At 38.9% G+C, this 21,336-nt stretch overlaps 2 protein-coding genes across 3 annotated transcripts; both read right to left on the bottom strand.

The window, feature by feature from the left end:
* Positions 1–2,728: 2,728 nt before the first annotated feature.
* Positions 2,729–9,962, bottom strand: LOC104415731 (regulator of G-protein signaling 1). 2 transcript variants are annotated; one of them, XM_039300696.1, is made up of 12 exons: positions 9,947–9,962; positions 9,552–9,828; positions 7,392–7,512; positions 7,225–7,288; positions 7,050–7,134; positions 6,581–6,654; positions 5,746–5,937; positions 5,311–5,399; positions 4,964–5,202; positions 4,466–4,590; positions 3,535–3,656; positions 2,729–3,414 (listed from the first exon to the last, which is right to left on the bottom strand). In XM_039300696.1, exons 2-12 carry the CDS (start codon positions 9,626–9,628, stop codon positions 3,205–3,207), a joined length of 1,398 nt encoding a protein of 465 aa, XP_039156630.1. In that variant the 5' UTR covers positions 9,629–9,828; positions 9,947–9,962; the 3' UTR covers positions 2,729–3,204. The 2 variants fall into 2 exon arrangements, with proteins under 2 accessions (XP_039156630.1, XP_010025377.2); XM_010027075.3 differs by lacking the exons at positions 9,552–9,828; positions 9,947–9,962 and having other exon boundaries at positions 7,384–7,502.
* Positions 9,963–11,477: 1,515 nt separating this feature from the next.
* On the bottom strand, positions 11,478–20,343 carry LOC104415730 (golgin subfamily A member 4). Its single transcript, XM_039298756.1, has 8 exons — positions 20,010–20,343; positions 19,326–19,622; positions 16,005–19,247; positions 14,809–15,919; positions 14,055–14,704; positions 12,747–12,894; positions 12,591–12,672; positions 11,478–12,005 (listed from the first exon to the last, which is right to left on the bottom strand). The coding sequence occupies exons 1-8, from the start codon at positions 20,184–20,186 to the stop codon at positions 11,903–11,905; spliced, it is 5,811 nt and encodes a 1,936-aa protein (XP_039154690.1). The 5' UTR covers positions 20,187–20,343; the 3' UTR covers positions 11,478–11,902.
* Between the last annotated feature and the right edge of the window lie 993 nt (positions 20,344–21,336).

Raw genomic sequence — 21,336 nt, 5'->3', positions numbered from 1 at the left:
CATGTACATTTATAGAACTGTTCTCGAGGAAAGAATTCCTAAAATAGGAGTACTTTGTACTAGGACGACCGACCGATGGAAAAGTTCCAAAAATAGCCCTCGGTGTTTTCGATAGCATGCACTAATTTGCAAGAGAGGTTGCTGACTTTTGCATCTCTATCGTATGCTTTATGGCTCCAAATTTTTATTGGCAAAAGTAATATTTTCAATAAAATAAAGATCTTGACCCAAAAAAGAGAATATAATAAAGATTTGTCTGTCAGAAAAAGTTAAAGAATTGTAAGAATCCGCAGAATTGTAAGAATCTTAGCGGTTCTTTTCGGCCAATATAAAATTACAAAGATTTGCTAACGATAGAAACTTTCAAAAGCTCACAGGACTTTGGAGCATTTATATGATGATCGAGTCCATGAAATACTTAATTAACCTCATAGATGATAAGGTGCAAGCCAAGGCCCGAATGCATAGTTTGAAATTTGTGAGGTTGCAATCGATAAGCCTAAATTATTATATGAAGGCATTATTTAATACCAAGACTCTATTCATGCAATTTTTTTAGACTAAAACTTGAAAAGGGATTAGAAAATATTTCTGCTATTCGATTTGGAAAATTTGATTCGACTTTCCTCCATTGACTCATTTTAATTTTTTTTTTATTTTCTCTATTTATTATTTATTTTTTAAAAATGATTTTTAATTTTTTTAATTTTCTTTATACTTTTTTATTTTTCTTTTTTTTTGTTGCTCTTCTTCTTCCTTGGCCAGTCTTTGGCTATGCAACGGCCAACGATTGGCTAAAGGTGACCTTACGCTAAGCATAAGGGAGAGTATTATAATATTTAAATAACAAAACACACATTCATATAATAACTTAAACTTTTAAAAGAATTGACAATAACTCTACAAAATCTCACGTAAAATATTTAAATACAAACTAAGGGGGTATTAGAATATTTAAATACCAGCCTAAACATAAAGGTGAGTGTTAGAATATTTAAATAATAGATCACGCATTCACAATTTAAGTTTTTTGAACGGTTAGTAGTAATCACAAAATTTTACATAAGATTTGGATAGTTGTGATCACATATGAGGGACAAATCGAGAAAATGATGGGAGCAGTCAATCCTTAATGATTGTTTTGAATCCTTAGAAGTAGATAGCATTCTGTCAACTCATCAGCAACCCTGAGACGACAGTAAAGCTGGTGGAACGCATTGAACGATCTTTCATGATGTGGGAAGAACAGAAAACAGGACCACCGCAAGTCTTCAATGTCAGGGGTTTACCAATTTCGAACGCCATGTGCTCAACGTAGCATTTTCGGCTATGATTAAATCGCGTGGTCAATGAAATTGACAGATGTGTGCACATTTAGGCAACGGAATGAAGATTGGGAGGTCAGAAATTAATGAAGTCAGGCGGAACAGTTGATGGCTAAGGTTTCTTTTAAATGCGGAATCAACATTTGTGCAAAAGGGTCAGGTTCATCTTCCCGTATGGTCGAGCATACATCATATATCTTCTCGAATCAACTATTGAATATTCGGATTTCTGATTATAGATAGGTCATTACTCGACATCATTTACGACCTATTGATCTGAAATAGGTGAGCCTTGTTACGATGATCCCATATGGAAGTGCCAAAGGCTCATAACTCATCTACCTAAGTAAGACATGCACCATCATTGCCAACGTGTATCGCTGTTGATCTTGCACTTGATAATATCAATCCATTCGTTAAATCACAAAATCATTTTGTTTGTAGGTGTCAAACAGAATCTACACATAACTTCATTTTACTATAACTAAGTGGCATGCACAACTGTATTTGATAAGCTGAATCACACCATTTTCTTCCCCAAGAACGAGCCTTGATTGTGGACGATGTCACGTTGCATCTTTGCTTCTACAAGGTGCAATCAACATTTGTGGGGTCAATAGCCCTTCTTGAAACGTCTATGCCAAAAGTAGCCAAATCCTTCAATATGTGTATCCACTAGGAGGTTGGACTTCAATTCTCACTTAACGTCTCATGCATGGTTAGAATTTTATGGTCTTAAATTATAGGTAAGTACACATGTTGGGAAAAGACTTTCGCTTGCCTTTTGTCGTGGCTTCAAACAGTCACAACTTTCACGGAAGGATCATATTTTCCTCTATTTGTGATTGAAGCCGACCCATTTTCTGATTGGTGAGTTACAGACATGAACACTACCCACATTTATACAGTAAGTGCATGTGGATGATCCATATCTTTTCACCCCCCAATCATTGGCATGGATACTCCTTGCAACTAAGGATGGAGGAAAATGTAGCCCTTCACAAAATTATCGGTGATGTGCGTGTAGCCTAATCAGTCGCCTCAAGGAAACTAATCTTGGAAGAGCCGGTCAAATTCTCATATAGTTAGCACTCTTGTAGAATAACATGTAAAACATCAGAATAAGACTCCCAGAGCTTGTATTGTGCTCTTTTTCTTTCCCATCAAACAAGGGAGTTTCGAGAACTCTTCAACTTATTCTTTTAGCTGCGCACTTTGATGGTAGAGACAATGTTGCTGTTTTCTATTTGTCTCGCCAGGTGATATGCTTAACTGCCTAATTTGATCACAGAAAGATGCCAATAGAAAAGAAGTAGCATCTCTCCAGGTGACAATTCATTGTCGTGGGAAAGAAAACACTCGTGAAAGCATTCTCAATAGCTCAATAATCAATATGTGATCAGTTCTGCATGAGCAAGGGAATGACTCTGTATTAACTGTGTCGAAGAAAAAAGAAAATAAGGTTTGCACTTATAGGACATTGATGTACATATGATACAAAGAACACTTCAAACAAGTGCTGATGAGAAGTGTGCGTTTATGTTCACTTGACTTGAAGTAGATGCACTTGCAAGCACCTCGACTGACATACATATCAACCAATCATTAGTAAAGTACCCTAGTCAGCTTATCTAGGATGTTCAATTCCACAGGCGACCAAAGTCGTTAGTCAGGTGCTCAACTCTCTTTGTAGTGTTGTATAATCTTGTGTAAGAATTGCTACATCCTGTGCTTGCCTTTCCCCCATATGCTATCGCTCTTCCATTGTTTATTGTTTCCATGCTGCATAGATGAAATCCATGTCTGAGCTTGCATTGGACATAATAGCTAGAATGCGAGTGATTTTCATTGACACTGCTGTATTTTCTCTCCACTTAGCTCAAGTTGCATCTGTATTTCCGCTACTGTGGTCTGAGTCCTTTGTAAGATATTCCTGGTGAAACGGGTCGTCTGCACCACGTACACCGCTCAATCTAGGGGAAAAGTTCCAACCGGTCATTGGTTCCATCTCATGAGCATCCGATCTCATGCTCGCTTCCTCTTTAAACTTCAAGAAGAACATGGAAGACCAGTAATCTTTTGCCAAATTCTTCAAGAGCAGGTTTCAAGAAAAGGACAAAACCATGCTTAGAATATGTACTAACAAAGGGATAGGAGCTTTCTTTTTTCCCCCCAAATACACATAATAAGAACACATTGGACAATGTACCATTTTCATGAGCTGCAGTAGTTCATTTAGTGCATTGTTGAAGAGATCTGGATGTGCTAAATTAGAAGTCATCAAAATATCTTGTCGACATCGGTAAGATATGTTAACCTCCATTGGTGCACCTGTTAAGTTTAGCAAATATGTGAGGCAGGAAAAGCTGAAAGATCAAAGCCAAACACAAATCAAAATGGATGCTTTCCAACCGTTACTTTCAACACTGTAGAATAAGTATACAGAAAAGATAATGCCAGTATGAGCTGAGACTTCAGTCAGGAATAGCACTTTTATCAACTTCGAGTCTGTTTAGAATGACTTCCTTTTTAACTTTTGTTGTTCTTTTTTTTCCCCAAATCTAATGAGTTCACACTTTGCTTATTTTCTAATTTAGAATACTTGAAACCTTTACAAAGGGTCGTCTATTGAGATGCAAATATATATATAAGTTTCTCATAATTTTGGAAATTTTGATAATTTTGGGAAGGTATAAAAAGACACTTTTGACTTCTCAGAAGTCCAAGCAAACAAACTTGACAACTGTTCAGTTCAACATTTCATGTACTAGCTAGTTCTCCCTTGCATAAAGTTTGAACTACTTTATCACATCCTGTCACAATTTCTCTGTTCGGACCAAGGCAACAAAAAGAAAAAATGGCTTTAGATATTCTGAGTCTACTTGTCAGATCACAGAAATAGACTACATATTTGAGTCAATCAAGAAAATTAGCAAATAATTGGACAAAAACTTGCCCCCTCCCCCTTGACTTTTCATCTTTTCGTTCTTACCCCATTATCATACTTAATTTCATGCAGAGAACACTATCCTTCCATGCCAGTCAATTATCTATGTGAACTTTAAGATTAGTTTAGAGAGTAAGCTCGTGCACTCAATGGATTAACATCAAGAACAAATTTTCTTCAGTAAATCAGCAACCTGCAGTTATATACTTATCGATGATATCTCTGGCCATGTAGATTCTCCGCACGGAGTCATTTACAGGAATTTTACCAAGCTCATGGACGTCATCATGGAAATGCACGCTCTCCCCAGCCAAACAACTGCAAGCAAGCATAGGTAAATGTGCAACACCTTTAGTCCCCTTAAGTCTAATGAGGAAAGATAGATGCTTGAAAACTTTTAAGAACTTCTCTTGTCTGCCCCAAGATTTGTGAATCTATTAAACGTGAAACACCTTTAGCCCCCTTTGGGCTGTAATGAGGAAAGATACATGCTTTAAAACTTTTAAAAGCTTCTCCTTCTTTTGAACTAAATGCAATGAAGTTACTCTAACAAATTTACAAGGAAGTTGTTACAGCAGAAAACAGACTATATGCATTGACATGTAATCCGGCTGAAATTGAAGCTTTACAAGACCCGGCATTTGGCAGAGAGCTATTATTTGAGATCACTATACGAGAAGGAAAAACAGACCTATCTGCGAAAGCCATGAAGGACTGACGAAATCTTTTGTTCAGAAGAAGTTTATCCAGCGGTTCATCTGGATCTATAGCTTGACTCGGTTCTCTTTGCATTAGAAGACCACTGTCTGGTATTCCAAGAGCCTGACCCATCGTCTCGTACTTCAAAGGTTCTCTTCTTCTTAGGCTAATTTGAGACAGGAGAGGTTGTGAACTTGAGATGGAAAAGAAAGCTAGGACAAGAATACTTGACTGCAAATAAGACACGAATAATTAGCAAATATGTGAGTTTCAAGGTTAAATCTACAATTACAGATACCAGGGCCTGAAAAAAAACAATGACTCATTGACAAAGCATACAGTTACTAAAAGTAGAAATCTTGAGACAACTTGGAGCCATGCGATTTCGTCGTGGATTTCATTCAAAACATAAGCAGCTATCCATACTCCTGCATTGAAAGGAAGCACCACTGAGAAGATGAGAACAAACGGAGCAGTTTGACCTATTTAAGACTGTACAATTCCATAAAATGCAGATACAAGGAACTAAGCAATGAGTCTCATATACAAATTTCAGTGAAAAGTAAAATACAATCATGTTGGTTAATGTTGCAATTAGGCATCTAACTTCTGGGGTTTGATTTTTAAGTCAAGCTTCACAAAGCATAATTTGAAAGAAACATTGGGTCAGCTATTGACTCTAGTAGAAGCAGAGGAACGTACAGGTACATCACCATAATCAAAGGACAAGGCAAAGACAAATTATCTTTGAAATAGTATCCGGAATGATCTTACCAATAGAAGATGCAGACAAAACTATTCCTCTCCAGAGATCTCGCAGTTCATTAAATCTGAATTCAATATGCCGAATTGCTCCAGTAAATGCAACAAGAGTGGCGACATACAACGTGTGGAAGGAGACCACTGGGACAACCCATTGAGCACCCATGTGACAATGATTATTCAGAGGCTGCTTCACATGAATAACTACAGCACAAAACGAGCATTCCTGTCAAAGCTATGAAAATGTCTAGACTGAAACTCTATCACTGCCCATGTGCCTCATATACTTACAACCTATTTCTTATGGCGCTTGACAGTACATAATTCTGTTGCAAAATTCCATAGTAAGACAAAACAAGAATAATGACCCAAGCGATGATGGAAACAAGATTCTCATTATGCCTTTTCTAGAAACATGCCTTAAAACAGTGACTTCGGGTGAAAGGTGTAAACTAACCATCTTCCATTGACCAAGGACAAACACAAACACAAACACCCCACCCACAAGCGCACGGCAGCAAATAATTCTGCTAAAAAATGCATACATGTCTACTAAGGCAGCTTTCCTCATTGATTATGCAAGCACATAAGTTCTCTTTTTATTCTCCCTAATGAAGAGGGGACCTCAATGGATATATTAACACCCAAAGCTTCTTTTTTCTTCTAATTTCCCACAGACAAAGTGATAGATTATCAACCTTTTCATCTAGGAAAGCATATCATAAGGCACCAATGAGTGCCAACAATCCTAATATACTATCAACCGCATACTGACGAAAGGGTTTTTTGGCTTTCATTTGCAAATAACAATGGTTGATAAAAAAGTAAAAACTTCGGAAGTTCTTACAGGCTGCCCCAGCAAACCATGGCAAGAGAAATAATGGAAGACAGACATGCGACCTCATTGGTGGTAAACGCCTCCTGCAAAGTAAGCCATTTGGTGACACAAACTCTTTGATACAGACGCAGAGAACAGGATGTAAAAAGGTCTGACAGCATAAAATAACCAGAATAAATGTGTGGATAAGAACATTAAAAAGTCTGAAAGTGAGGCATGTCATAATGTGACGGCCCCCTTCCTCCTGATTAACTGCAGCACGCCTGCTTACCACCTCCTTCATTTTTTATTTGGAGAAACCAACACATAGTATTCTCTCTTAAGCTGATGGCTCCCTCCCCCTCCCCCACTTTCCCCTCTCCCTCCCTCTCCCTCTTCCTTCCCACACACAGACACACCTCCCCTGGCAGATGATATAATCGTTTGAACTCATTGCTGCAGGAGTGAGCGAACTCTAACGTCCCTGTTTTACACTTACTTGGCAAATATGAAATACAACTGGAATGCCTGTACTATACGACAGCTGAGCAGCAAACCAAATCCAAGTGGACCTTCAATCCAAACTGGAATCACCACATGTTCAAATTGTGTATCAGTCAGACACATCCTGATAATGAAGAAAGTAATAGTGACAGCAAAACTCTAAAGTTAACCTGCCCAAACGTAGCAAGACTGCCACCAATGCCTCCTTTCGAATTTCAGCAAATCAACGGACATCTGCATAAACCACATACCATGGTAATTGCAGCTTTCCTTGCTGACAATTATAAAACCACTAGGCTGAAAATGTGTAGGACATGAGATGTGCATACAACTGTACCACAATTGATAGTATAAGGTTAAAGCTGGCAAAAACTTGAAGCACGGGAATCCAGAAGCCACTCCCTTTTGTCCGAGAAAATTTGTGGATCACAAAGGGAAGGATCGATCGGTAAAGAAGCCTGGGAGCATAAGACTACAAAGTTAAACAATGATAAAGATAAAAAGGACAACCCATCTCTGGTACACGTTTCAAGGGTCAGAAGAGTTAAATCAGAAACCGTTCAAGATCATTTAATAAAGGCAGCGCCATCTGGCTACAAAAAGAGCAAAAACGTAGACAACACACTGGCACCCTCTTAAACTTAGGACTTAGGATTAGCTCTTCGGCTATCATTTTGCTGCATAATGGGCATTAGCTCCTTTTCTGCTGTGAATATCTGTAACTGGTCGTTCAAAATAAAGAATTACTACTACAACTGTGAAAAAAAAAAGCAAGACAGAAAATATGGACCACTGTACCCCTCCACCAGCTACTACAGTTGCTGGCTGCACTACAATAACGGCACTCCTCTAAGTCATCCTTAGACGCATTTTCTGTAATCTTTCTCAATCCAGTCTCATGTACTCTAGCACCTCCAGAGTCCATTCCTGCAGCCCCTAGCCTAAAACCCATACTAGAAGCACCACAAACAAAGTTTTAATTAACACTAACAGCTTAGGAATCATTTATCAAAGCTTCTAAATCGTTTCTCCAGAATTTTTTCACCTCTTCTTGTCATCATCCTCCATGCTCTCATTGAGATGAAGCTGATCAGATTTGGAATATGGATTAATTACCATGTCAAACCAATCTTGAAAAAAATAAAAATGTTTGCAAGTTGAATATAATGGTACCAAATATGCACTAATTTCTTTTCTGTCCTCATCTCCATGTCAACCACACAAACCAAATCGACTTTCCTTGTGTAGACACCCCCATCACAGTTCAGCTAAATCTAAGCACTGAAAAAAATAAAAATGTTTGCAAGTTGGATATAATGTTTACCAAATATGCACTAATTTCTTTTCTGTCCTCATCTCCATGTCAACCACACAAACCAAATTGACTTTCCTTGTGTAGACACCCCCATCACAGTTCAGCTAAATCTAAGCACTGAAAAAATAAAATGTTTGCAAGTTGGATATAATGTTTACCAAATATGCACTAATTTCTTTTCTGTCCTCATCTCCATGTCAACCACACAAACCAAATCGACTTTCCTTGTGTAGACACCCCCATCACAGTTCAGCTAAATCTAAGCACTGAAAAAAATAAAAATGTTTGCAAGTTGGATATAATGTTTACCAAATATGCACTAATTTCTTTTCTGTCCTCATCTCCATGTCAACCACACAAACCAAATCGACTTTCCTTGTGTAGACACCCCCATCACAGTTCAGCTAAATCTAAGCACTGAAAGAAATAAAAATGTTTGCAAGTTGGATATAATGTTTACCAAATATGCACTAATTTCTTTTCTGTCCTCATCTCCATGTCAACCACACAAACCAAATCGACTTTCCTTGTGTAGACACCCCCATCACAGTTCAGCTAAATCTAAGCACTGAAAAAAATAAAAATGTTTGCAAGTTGGATATAATGTTTACCAAATATGCACTAATTTCTTTTCTGTCCTCATCTCCATGTCAACCACACAAACCAAATTGACTTTCCTTGTGTAGACACCCCCATCACAGTTCATCTAAATCTAAGCACTGCACCCTCCAATCAAAGTGTACCTTCTACTGAATGTTGTCATTAATGAGGAGGTAATTTCCCCAGCTAGATGGTTTGTTTGGAAAAGCTTCAAAGCATTTTAGGCACAAACGAATCGCCTAACTGCAAACAAAGAGTAACCATTCCTGAACCCAACTTCATTGGAGGACAAATCGAGCATGATCCGAGGAGAGAAAAAACTAAACCCAACAATAAAAGGAAAGATTCCCTTCACGACCCACTTCGAAACTGCGCTAAACATCTCTCGACAGCACCGCAATTCGCTCGAATAAGCCCCCATGACCCCAGCTTCTCCACCCATATAAAAACCGATGCTGACCCAAAAAAGCTCATTCACTTCGCAAGCATAAAGGTCGAAAATTTGCCAATCACAGACAAAACCCAGTTCAGGGTAGCCAAGAAACCGACGCATCATCGAAGCGAAGCTACAAAGGAACTCACAAGATCAAGGACAGAAAAGAAATGGCGACGGCAACGTAGTCGCTGGGACAGCCTCCTTCTCCCGCGCATCCCGCCATCGAGAATCGTCGGATTAGCAATCGAGCAAAAGATTCAGCTCATCAACCGTATGCACTACTGTTCCGAGAATCTTGAACTGAGTGCAGCCTGCGGGTTCAAGAGCAAGACGACGTCCTCCATCTTTGCAAGTTGAGGCTTCGATTGACGTCAGAGGAAAAGGAAAAACTCACCTTAGTGTTCTACCTTTCTTTCTCATTAGCTGAAAAAAAAAATGAGATTTGATTGTTAATTGGTCTAGATATTGACGTTTAATGCAGGTAACATCTTAGGAACGCGAATTTTGACTAGTATGTACGACTAGATTTTCAAAGATTCACGTTGATCAGTCAACAGACGAATAAGAAATTTGCAGTGGTTGGTGGTTCGATAGCACCGAGATTGGTAGCTAGTGGTAGAGCGATCAAACACCATCTTCCACGAGCTAACAAGTTCTGAGGCTTGCTGTGAATGGACACGCTATGCCTTAGGCACTCATTACCTATTACCTCGTGTGGGAGACTTCCGGTGATTAGATTTATCAAAAAGAATCGTGCTTTCATGTCTAAGCATATATTTGTCATATAGATTAACCATATTCAATAAATGAGTCATAAATGAATTTAGAATAATAAAATTCAAAATAATATGAATGTTGAATCAGTTCACAACTTATTTAGACCAGATCCAATTTTATGACTCTTTTTCACTCTTTTGATCTCACTTAATCTTGTGCTCATTTCTTGCTCTCATTTAAGTTTAGATATGAGTTTTTCTAAATTGAATTAAATATTTAAGTGTTTTAGCAATATATGAATTGTAATCATTATATTTATTTTACATGTAAATATGTTTTTTTTTTTTTGGTAAGAGTGAAAATATGTTTCAAACATATTAAATTGATCAATTTGAATTAAACCAGTTTCAACCCAACTCCACTCTACCCAATCTAACAATTTAATGAGTCTAGCAATGATGGGCTAGTTATGCCTAAAACTAAACTCCATAATAAATATAGAATCCTCATGGTAATTACTAAATGGGATGACAATATTAGTCACCTCTTCCTCCCTCCCTCACTCAATAGTTGAATAATTTTCACGCAAATATAGGATAAGCGAATAAAATTTGCTAGAATAACATTTTTTAATTAAATGATACATGAGAATTTTGTCATTTTTAAAATCAACTTCATAGTTCTAGGATCCCATTAGTTGCTTTTTAATGCAAATTCATGCTCATACCGGTCTACTCATTAGTCTTTGACCGTAAGTTTCTCTTACAAATATTTTTTCTGTGATGCAAATACAAACCTCGACAAATCATGATCCAACAGGTTCGGACATAGCGATGTTTGTACAAATGATAGTTAAATGAGTTGCTTTGGTAATTTAAATTAAACCTACTAAAAGCACATTTTTCATCAAAGTGAAGCACCATGGGGCACTTAAAAAAGCGCCATGGAGGCATTGCTGAATGTAAAACAACATGGTAAACCACATAAACATCGACCAGAGGAAACGTGTTCTTGACGTGGAAATTGCAAGCGAATCAATCTAGAGCTAACCTCAATTTCCACATGAAAGCATCCAAAAGTCATGGAGCGACGCCAAGCACAGAAAATCTGCTCCATGTGGAAAGATCTATATGGGTAGTAGCTTTCATTTCTCTTCATTTTCTCAAAACGTGTTGGCGAAACTCGGATCCATAGAATCACCCGCTTCAAACACTTGAAAGCCGAAAATTTTAAAAAGGTTCCAAAAAAAAAAAAATGAGGAACACAGAAATCTAAGCCACACAGTGTATTGCTGCTATACCATGAACATAACCATGGCGGTCTATATACTTCTTAGGCATGTAATGACCAAGATCAATTCAGCACCACGAAGACATCTTCATTAACCAGCCAATCAAGATGCTTCATAGATATGACAACACTTTTTACACTTGGTCGAAAAGATGTCTGTCGACACATCCAAGACAACAAATGCAGGATCAAAGTCATCAGTAATTTAATTCAAGCTTACTGAGACTAGATACAAGGCAGGAAGTGATATGGCCTTATTCTCCACGGAATATGGTACCGACGATTTCTGGACAGCCCTGAACTGCCAAAGAATTTGTATGGCGACCTATCTATAAAATTGTTGCCCTAATTTAGCACTATGAAGTAATGAAAAATAACCTTTTTTAACAAGGGACAAAAAAAAAGAATTGGGATACAGACATTTCTATGATACAAACTGAAGAGAATGGGAATGACGTCGCTGGGGTCCTGGTCCAATCGATGGCAAAAGTTACAAGATGGTGCCCAACAGCCATATATGCAAGAACAACCAATAGGCGATAAGGCCCAGGCGAGCTCCGGGTCGACTCATCAAAATCCTGCCACCTGATACCCTGCATGGTCCACATGCAACCTATGTTTATTTCTGAGTGCTCTCAGAGCATTATTCCGCAAAAGCTCTCTCCAATAATGAAAAAAAGACTATTCAGTCTGTTTCTAGCGAAAAACAAAACATGCATCTGGCATACTGGCAAGCAGAGGTGTTTCTAGGAAAAACCACTTCGAAATCATCTCTTAGTAATTTCTCCTCCATTGGATAATAAAAAAAATTCCAAAGGATAGCCGAGTAGAAAAACCAAAAACATTATATTCATTCCAGACAGCTCAAAGGGATTGGCCTTCAAAACAGAGCACAAAATGCACATTATCACAGTATTCAGGAGTGAAAATTAATATGGAAATGGTTTATTGTGGCTAGTATCTCAAAACCAAATTCTTTCATTATCACTGTCTGATAAAGCTTTGGTCCTGATAAAATAAGTTTCCATTGTGGAAAGAGAAGAGTGTAAGCATTAAACCAATGCAAGCCAATCTAAGTTAAGGATCTAATCGTGTAGTTTTAAAACATCTAGATTGGACAGGAATATTCCCTAATTTTGGTGTGCAACCTAAAGAGTTTTTAAAGTAAAAGACTTTACCATATGCCGTCGATTCGGTCTGCAACCAACTTCCCTTGTGTCGGAATAAGGCCTGATGTATTGAGAGACTTGAAAACATGACCTGCAATTGAGTTGTTTTACAATTTATACTTGGATTCCAGACCTTCTTTCTCTAGATAACCAAACAATCAATACCTTTGTCTTCATCAGTTTCCTGATTGCTGATTAAAGGATTAGACTCCATGTCAATGCTAAGAGCAAGATGCTCTGCTGATCCTTTTCTCATAGTCCGAGCATGAGCAGCTGAAGGAACAGGAGGAATCAACGGTTTTCCAACCGATCCCTGCATAAGCATGACAAATTAATAATATTATGAAAGTGCTGACAACCAGCATATTGCAACCACAATAGTTGGGATACTGAAAAAGAAAGAAGAATACACTTTCAACATAAAATGAGCTGAAGTAGGCCTGTGCTACATCAGTGAATTTCTCTTAAGATAAGTTGTCCATTCCTAATTTAAGTTTCAAAGGTTTTCTTTTCTTCCTACACACATGTTCTAACCTAGAGGCTCCAAAGTTGAGATAATTCCTACAGAGGCACTGTCAACATAGGCAGAAATAATAATGACCCAAACAGAAATAAATCAAGACCCAATGCCCAGCAAATCCATCCAGTATTTAGAGGCAAGGAAATCTTTGACCATTCTGAAATGGAGGGCAGAAACAGCAGCTATAAAAATGGTCGTTCTGCAAACCATAACTAACATCTACCTACATCATCAGCTAGAACAAGAAGGTAGCTCTCCAATGGTCTATATAAGGAAAGAAAAAGAAGTATCAAGTAAGCATTCCATGAACTTTTCTGGGAGTAGCTATGAGAGCTAAACTAAAGGGAAAAAATAAGGTTAAATACCACAAAAAACCCCAAACTATGCTAACTATGATACAGATACCCCAAACTTTTTTTTGTATCACCAAAAACCCTAAACTTGCCCATTGAGACACAAAACCCCCAAATATTTTTTGTCACAAAAAAACACAAGCTTATATATGCGTGACATATATACCTTCTATTTTAGTTCCATATGGGGGTACATCTGTCACATTGGTATAAATTCGAAGTCTCTTATGACACAAAAATATTTGAGGTATGTGTATCACAATGGGCAAGTTTAGGGTTTTTTTGTGATACCGGGGTATTTGTGTCACAATAGACCTAGTTTGGAGTTTTTTGTGTTATTAACCCAAAAATTAAATACAAAATGAGATAATCTATGGCCCATTAAGAATTTTCCATTCTTGCCTCCTAACAAATGGGAATGAGAAGAGGGCCTTCAATATGACCTTGTAATACCAAGAAGCCTGTTACTCGAAAATAATACGAAGACGCATTCCAAAATTTGTGGTTGCTGTGCTCAGTAAAACCACGGTCTGAAAGCAGAATAATGTGGTTCGGTGGGGGGTGAGGGAATTGTATGAATAAACCAAAATAAAGCATTACCACATCTTCAACTTCAGATATCTCTGAACCAGCAGGCAATGAAGGTGCTTCAAAATTGCCTCTCTCCTGGATGATCTCTGGTTGGGTACTTCTACCTTGAAGTGAATCTTCAAGCAATTTAACTTTACTTGATAACTCCTCCACAACCTTCTGGCTTCCTAACAACTTCATTTCAACTTCTTGGGCTTCCGATTTAGAGTTTTCAAATTCCATAAGCACATTCACAATTTGCTTTTCTAAGGTTGATAAAAGTCCCTTTAAGCTAGAAGCATTATGGTCTCTAACTAACTCACTACCACCAAACATATTTGTAATTTTCTCCAAAACAACTCTTAGCTCAGATAAATCTCTCTTCATCTTCTCTGAGTCTTCTTCACATAGCAAACGTGTTTCAACTTCCTCCTGCAGATGCTTAATTTCAAGAACCTGGTTGGCAAGGGTGGACTGTAGCTCTTCATTATCATGTGACAACAAACTTATTTGTTCTTGCGCTCTAGTAAAACTATCTACAATATAGAATAGCTTTTTCACATTAGGAGAAATTTGGGGCTCTGTGTCTCCTCCTAACTCTTCCAAGGAGATTCTAACCCCATCGACCTTGTCCAAAAGGGCTGTCTGTTGGGATGGGGGCATGAATGAACTTTCTGCTTCTAAACAAACGAAAAAGAAATATATATTATTTAGTGAGAAATGGCAGAGATTCATAGAAACAAAAGAAAAGCTTGAAATGAGATCATGACACAAAACTGCTCACCTTGTTGCTTCATCAATGAGTTACTGCACACCTCTAAGAGTTCAGCCTCTCGTTCCTTCAACTTGTCATAATCAGCTTGACAATCCTTGAGTTTTAGCCTCAGCTCACCACATAAATTTTGCAAAGTCTCTAACTCAGTCTCCAGCTCGAAGACCCTATTTTGCTGCACCTCCAAGAGTTCAGCCTCTCTTTCCTTCAACTTGTCACAATCAGCTTGACAGTCCTCGAGTTTAAGCCTCAGCTCACCACATGAATTTTGCAAAGTCTCTACCTCAGTCTCCAGCTCAAAGACCCTATTTTGCTTCATATCTCTGTCTTCTATAGCTTCCAGAGAAACTGCTTTCGCTTCTTTAAGTTCATCTTCCAAATTTTGTATCTTTGAAGCTGCCACCTCACTTGTGCTCTGGAACTGCTTAATCATATCTCTCTCTTCTATAGCTTCCATAGAAACTGCTTTCACTTCTTTAAGTTCATCTTCCAAATTTTGTATATTTGAAGTTGCCACCTCACTTGTGCTCTGGAACTGCTTAATCAAAGCACGAACATTTCGAACGGAAAATAACAAATCTCCAATAGGCTTGGCAAATTTGCTGCCATCAATGTTCTTATGACACCATTCTGCATTAATTATACTACTTCCTCTTTCTTCTTCATAAGATCTACCTGAGGTTTCCAGCTCAGCACCAGACAACTGCCCAAGAGAATTGTGCTCAACTTCTAGCAGCAATTCTGTGGTGGCAGCATTACAGGCAGATAATAAAGTCGCAACATCATCTTCCAACATGGAGACTGTATTTCCATGCTCTAGCTTGTACGTATCCATTTCTTTCATATCTTGCTTCAAAGATCTCATGTCCTGAGACATAGCATTTACATCATCACATCTTTCCTCTAACTTTTTCAAAAGAGCTGCCAGAATTTCATCTATAAATGCGGACAAGCCTTCAAATTTATCAACAAGAATTTTGTTTTTTAACTGAAAACCTTCTATGGTCCTTCTAAACAATGAAGAGATGTCTTCACCCACTTCATTCATCAGACCAGCTTCCATCACAACACCCAGGCTATTACTAAGTTCAACAGGGAACTGTTTTTTGGTAATGAAGTCTTCCTGAGATAAAGAAAGAGAAAAACTTCATAAGAAACCTTTCGCATAAACAATAATCAGCAGTAAAGAAGCAGATATTCTACAATACCTCATCGACAAGTTGCTTTTCTGCTGCTTCTGAACGTAAGGAGAGGTACTGATCCTTTACTCTTTCAAGGATGTCATTCATGCCCTTCAGGCACTCCCATTTTTTCTCGAAGCAATCCTTCATGAGGGGAAGCAATGTTTCGTTTTTCACAAGGGCATGCAACTCATTAAGGTAACTGACAATTTCTAGAGACCTGTTATCCAAACTACCGTTTTTGGCAGCCAATTCTTCTAGACATGCATTCAACTTTGAATTGAGTGCCAACACTTCCTGGTTATATCCCTTGTTTTGATTCTCAAGCTCCAACACATTATTCTCAGCCTTTGACACTGCATCTTCCAATGATTTAATGGTTACATAAGCATCTGCCAGATTGATTTCCTTGGTTACAGATTCATCTTGCAGCTTCTTCAGCTCAGTCTCCATATTGCTTCTCCCAACTTCTAAATTATGGTTCTGCTCGGTCAATAAACCAACTTTCTTCTCCAGCTCCAATGATGCATCTTCTAGTGACTTTATAGTTTGTTGTGCATCTTCCAATTTGCCAGTCTGAATGGAGATTTCCTCCTTCAGTTTCTCTAGCTCTCTTTCTGCTGCAGCTCTAAAGACTTGAGCTGCTTCCTTGTCATTGGTGAGTGCAGTAACATCATTCTCTGCCTGCAACAATGCCTCTTCTAGGGACTTCTTGAGAGCACAAGCCTCAGTGAAGTTACTAGCTTGGAAAGAAGCTTCTTCAATGGCTTTCAGCAGCTCTTTTTCAACATTTTCCTTACTGGTTTCTATTTCCCTCTTTTCTTCCATAAGCCTGCAAACATCATCCTGTGCTGCTGACAACAAATCTTCCAGAGCTTTGATAGATGCTTTGGCTTCAACTAACTTGCTTTCTAAGTCAATGGCTTCTTCTTTCAACTTTTCAAAACCCTGCCTTTCATCTTGCAACAATTTCAGATCAGCATGGGCTTCAGCTAACCTGCCAAATAAATCCCTAGATTCCTCTCGAGCTTTGGCCAACTCTTCTTCAGCATCTTCCTTAGCCTTTTGACAGTCATTGAGGTGCTCTGCCAGCCACTTTACCTTTTCCACAGGCTCTTCAAAAACAGTGTCTGCAGGAACATCGATACCCTCAATGGACTCAATCACCCTCTGCATCATTTTATTACTCTCCGATAAGAACTGCTCAAATTGATCCCGTTGATCTTTTAGGGAAACAAGATCCGCCTCCAACTTTGGTATGTGCTCAATGTGAGTAGACATTCTGTTTATCTGATCCCTGGACTCAGTGACTGCAGATTCCTGCTGCTGTATTTCAAGCTTCAGTTTTTCAATTTCTGAGTTCTTCTCATCCAGAAGATGTTTCAAGTTTTCCCTATCTTGAACCAGTCCCTTTCCTTTCTTGACTGCCATAGACAACTTCTCTCTCAAAAGAGAAGATTTCTCTTCTGACCGTTCGAGATCATTTTGCAAATGATCCTTTTCCTCTTTGAGTGTTTCACGTTCTTTAGACAACAATTGCAACTGATATGAAAGATTATCAACCTTCTGAGACTTTTCCAGCATCTCTTCGTCAAGTACATTCTCATATAGCATTAACTCCTGAACCCGCAGATATAACAGACTTTTAATTCTTTCAAATGATTCCAAATCAGCATGAGAAGGACCCAACTCAGAAGTTCTCTGTTCCTTAACCTTTTCAAAGCATCTTTCAATGAGAAGGTTGCAGTCAGAAAAGGGTAGCCGTTGATAGGCCCCAAGGTCTTCCTCAACCGAGATTCCAGAAGCTTTCACCAACAGCATGACCATTTGCTCCTTCTCCCATGACGCTTGTCGCTCCTTTTTGATAATATCATTGTATTCAGATGTTATTTCGTCCACCTCCATTTCAAGATATTCCTTCTCCAGCAATGCAACAGAACATGCAGCAGTTAACCTATCTATCTCATTGTATGCAGCTTCTTTTATTTGAGAAGTTTCACCTCGTAGTGCTTCTGCTTGTTTATTGGCTTGAGTAAATGACTCCTTTAGCCAAAGAATACAGGATTCCAAGTTGGAAGTTGAGACAGATTCAGGTAACTCTATCTCAGTTAAGGAATCTTTCAATTTCTGAAATTCTATATAAACCACTTTCAACATATTTCTCTCATCCACAAGCCATTTATATTTATCAACGATCTCAACCGATTTCATTTCCTCGGGTAAACTAGCCTCGGAGAGAATTTCCTCAAACCGGACGAGAATTGCATTCCTCTGCGAGAGATTTTCCTGCAGGAGTGCAACCAAATTTTCACTCTGTACCAACTCTTCCTTAGATTGTTCAGCCGCCTCTAACGCACTTGACTTCTCCTGAAGTTCAATCAAGCATCTCTCAAGCTCACTTGTCTTCTCAGCCAATGAATGCTTCAGTGAGTCTCTCTGCTGCACCAATGATTTCCCTTTTGTCACAGCCATGCTAAGCTTTTCTTTAACACTGGCACAACGCATCTTCTCCTGCTCAACTTCACTTTTAAGTCGGCTAAGTTCTGCATTAGTCTCTTCTGCCAATTCCTTGTCCCTATTAACCTGTTCAATCAATTTTCTATGTTCATCTTCTGATTGGCTTAGTTTTTCAGCAGAGTGTGCTTCCTTCCTTTTGCATTCCAACAACTCATTACAAGCTGCAATGATTACATCCCCGCTATCCTTCTGCATCCTAGAATCTAAAGATTCTGAAGAAATTTCAGATAAACACTGCCTAAGATGATCAATTTGTAAATGAATCTGGTTAAACTTTTCAATTAACCGCAACGTCCTCCTCTCAACAAGATTTATTTTCTCGCCAGTGGAATCATCCAAAAGATCTTCATGTTCAACTACTAAGGCAAGTGAATCTAATATTCTACTTGCAGCATCTTCAATATTTTGGCGATTCGTAAATATATCGGCAGATTTCTGGGCAGAATCAGCAATCTTGGATTTAAGATCTTCCATCTGTTGATCCTGTGTAGAAAGGATAGCATGAAGGTCTCTTATCGTAGCTTCCATCTGTAAACGTTCTTCTAGCGCAACTCTAATGAAGTCTGAACATTCCCTAATCATATCATGTGGCGAGTACCCAGGTACATGGGCTTTTTCCTCCCCATATTCAGATTCTGCTTCTCGATTAATCATTATATCACCATTTGCATGAAGCAATGGCTGTTTGACAGTCAAACCTTTGAGCTGATGGCAAAGATCACTGAGTTCTTTGGCATATATATCTCTTTCTTCCTGCACAATCGGAAAGTCCAGTATGAGAAAGTGATGCATCAATAAAGCATGAGACCCTTGTTTCTAAATATAATCAACCTTGTATTGCCTTATAGCAATTTCTTTCTCACTAATGGCCTTCTCCAACCCCATTTGCAGCCGGAAGAGCTCATCCGTTGACTGATGGACCTGGGGTCCATTCTCAAGTTGGCTGAAGTCACTCCCATCCAACTTGCTCCTTTCCTCCGACCCACCTTCTGTTCCAGCAGCCACCGCCACTTCCCTCGCATCAGCATTCAACTCGTCCGGCGCATCGACAAACTCATCTTTTCCGGCATCTTCACCAACCATCACAGCATCCTCGTCGTCCGAATCAGCCTGCTCCATGTTAGCTACCTGCAGGAAGCCAGATTCACAATCGTTCTCGATTCAGCACATTCCCCTGAGCAAGTCAAGACTTCTAAACACATTAACATCTCCCTAACAACCACCCAAACTCCCCCTGCATCCCCGGTAATATAAATCTCTCAGTTCGCTTCACTCGGTCAACACCACGGAGACCGCACCAAATTAAGCCTCACGGCTACTCATCCTACTGCTCCATAACCTTTCAAGCACAAACAGGCAGGAACCTCAAGATCCTCGATTCTACACAAACCTAACGCCATGCACACAGCTCAGCCAAAAACCACGAGACTTCGCCCCCCCCAAACCAAACGGAAGATCAGAAAAACAGAGAATCCAGCTCCCGCGAATGCAAAAACGCGATTCAAAACAGCGCACCTGATCCCCCGAGGCATCATCATCGCCGTCGGCAACGGAGGGCTCGGTATGGAGAATGCCGTTGGGCCGGGAGCCCCCTCCGCCGTCCGCACTCGATCCTCCTCCGCCGTACGGCTCCGGCGCCGCCGCCGCCACCGCCCCGTTCCCGGCTCCGCGGCCGCCGTCCTCCTCCGACATCTCACCGCGAAACGCCCGGCTCCCGGATCGCCGATCCCCGCGTCTTGCTGGTTCGCTGCTGAAATTGAGATTCTAGAGAGAGAGAGAGAGAAAATGCAGGGGAGGGGATCTGGTCGCGAAGCAGGGGATCGTGCTGTCGTTACTGCTGGGGTTCTGCGTTTCTGGGTGGGACGCGGTCGTTTTGGGAATATGCGTGTGAATCTGCAACGGCCGGGGCGATGAAACGACACGCACCGGCCTGTCGTGTCGCGGGGCGGTTGCTTGCAGCTCGTCGAACGTCGCGACGTCAGAAGGCATGGGGGAGCGAGACGGGTTATCCCTCGAGTATCCGCCAGCCGCCACCGGCCATAATAATTGTCAATGATTCCATGTTAAATAGATGATTAAAAAAATCATTTCATTTTTTTTCCGACAATGTTTTTGAGAACTCCATTAATTGATTTAGAAAATTTCTTATCCATTAATAATATATTATCTATCTCTATTTCATTTTCTTAAATGACACGATAACAATATATATTTTTGTACATAAGATATTATATGGAAAGCAATTCCTTTTCAAATAGGTCGTTACTTTACTCTATTTAATACCTCATTAAAGTTGAATTCATTTTTTCTAAGTTCATTAGAATAAGTTCTATTTTATTAACAAAAAAGAAAAAAATCCTTCTACGTGATAAATAAAATAAAAAAAATTTATGATAAATCTGGAAAAAGAAATATAAACTTAGATTAATGAAAAACCCCGAATTGATATACGTGTGACAAATTTTACCCCAAAATATTTTTTCAATCATGAAAAATCTCAAATTGATATATATGTGACAAATTTATCCTGACTGACCATAAAAAAAACTCCAAATTAGTATACATATAACAAATTTACACTAAACAAACTAATTTATATGACTATCAAAAACCCCAAATTGATATATTTGTTACAAATATATCATCCGTTAAATTGTATTAATACAACAAAAAATCACAAAAATTATATAACTGTGACAAATGAAGAGTAAAATCCCAAACTGGCACACCAGCTAACTGTCACTTGCCATTCAACTTAATAACTTAATAGTAAAATTTAACAGAAACTAACATATGGTAAATTTATCACAAGTGTACCGATTTGAAGTTTTTTATGATTAAA

This window comes from Eucalyptus grandis, chromosome 8 (genome assembly GCF_016545825.1).
Source record: "Eucalyptus grandis isolate ANBG69807.140 chromosome 8, ASM1654582v1, whole genome shotgun sequence".
Classification (NCBI taxonomy): Eukaryota; Viridiplantae; Streptophyta; class Magnoliopsida; order Myrtales; family Myrtaceae; genus Eucalyptus; species Eucalyptus grandis.
This window is presented reverse-complemented; position numbering and strand designations above follow the sequence as displayed.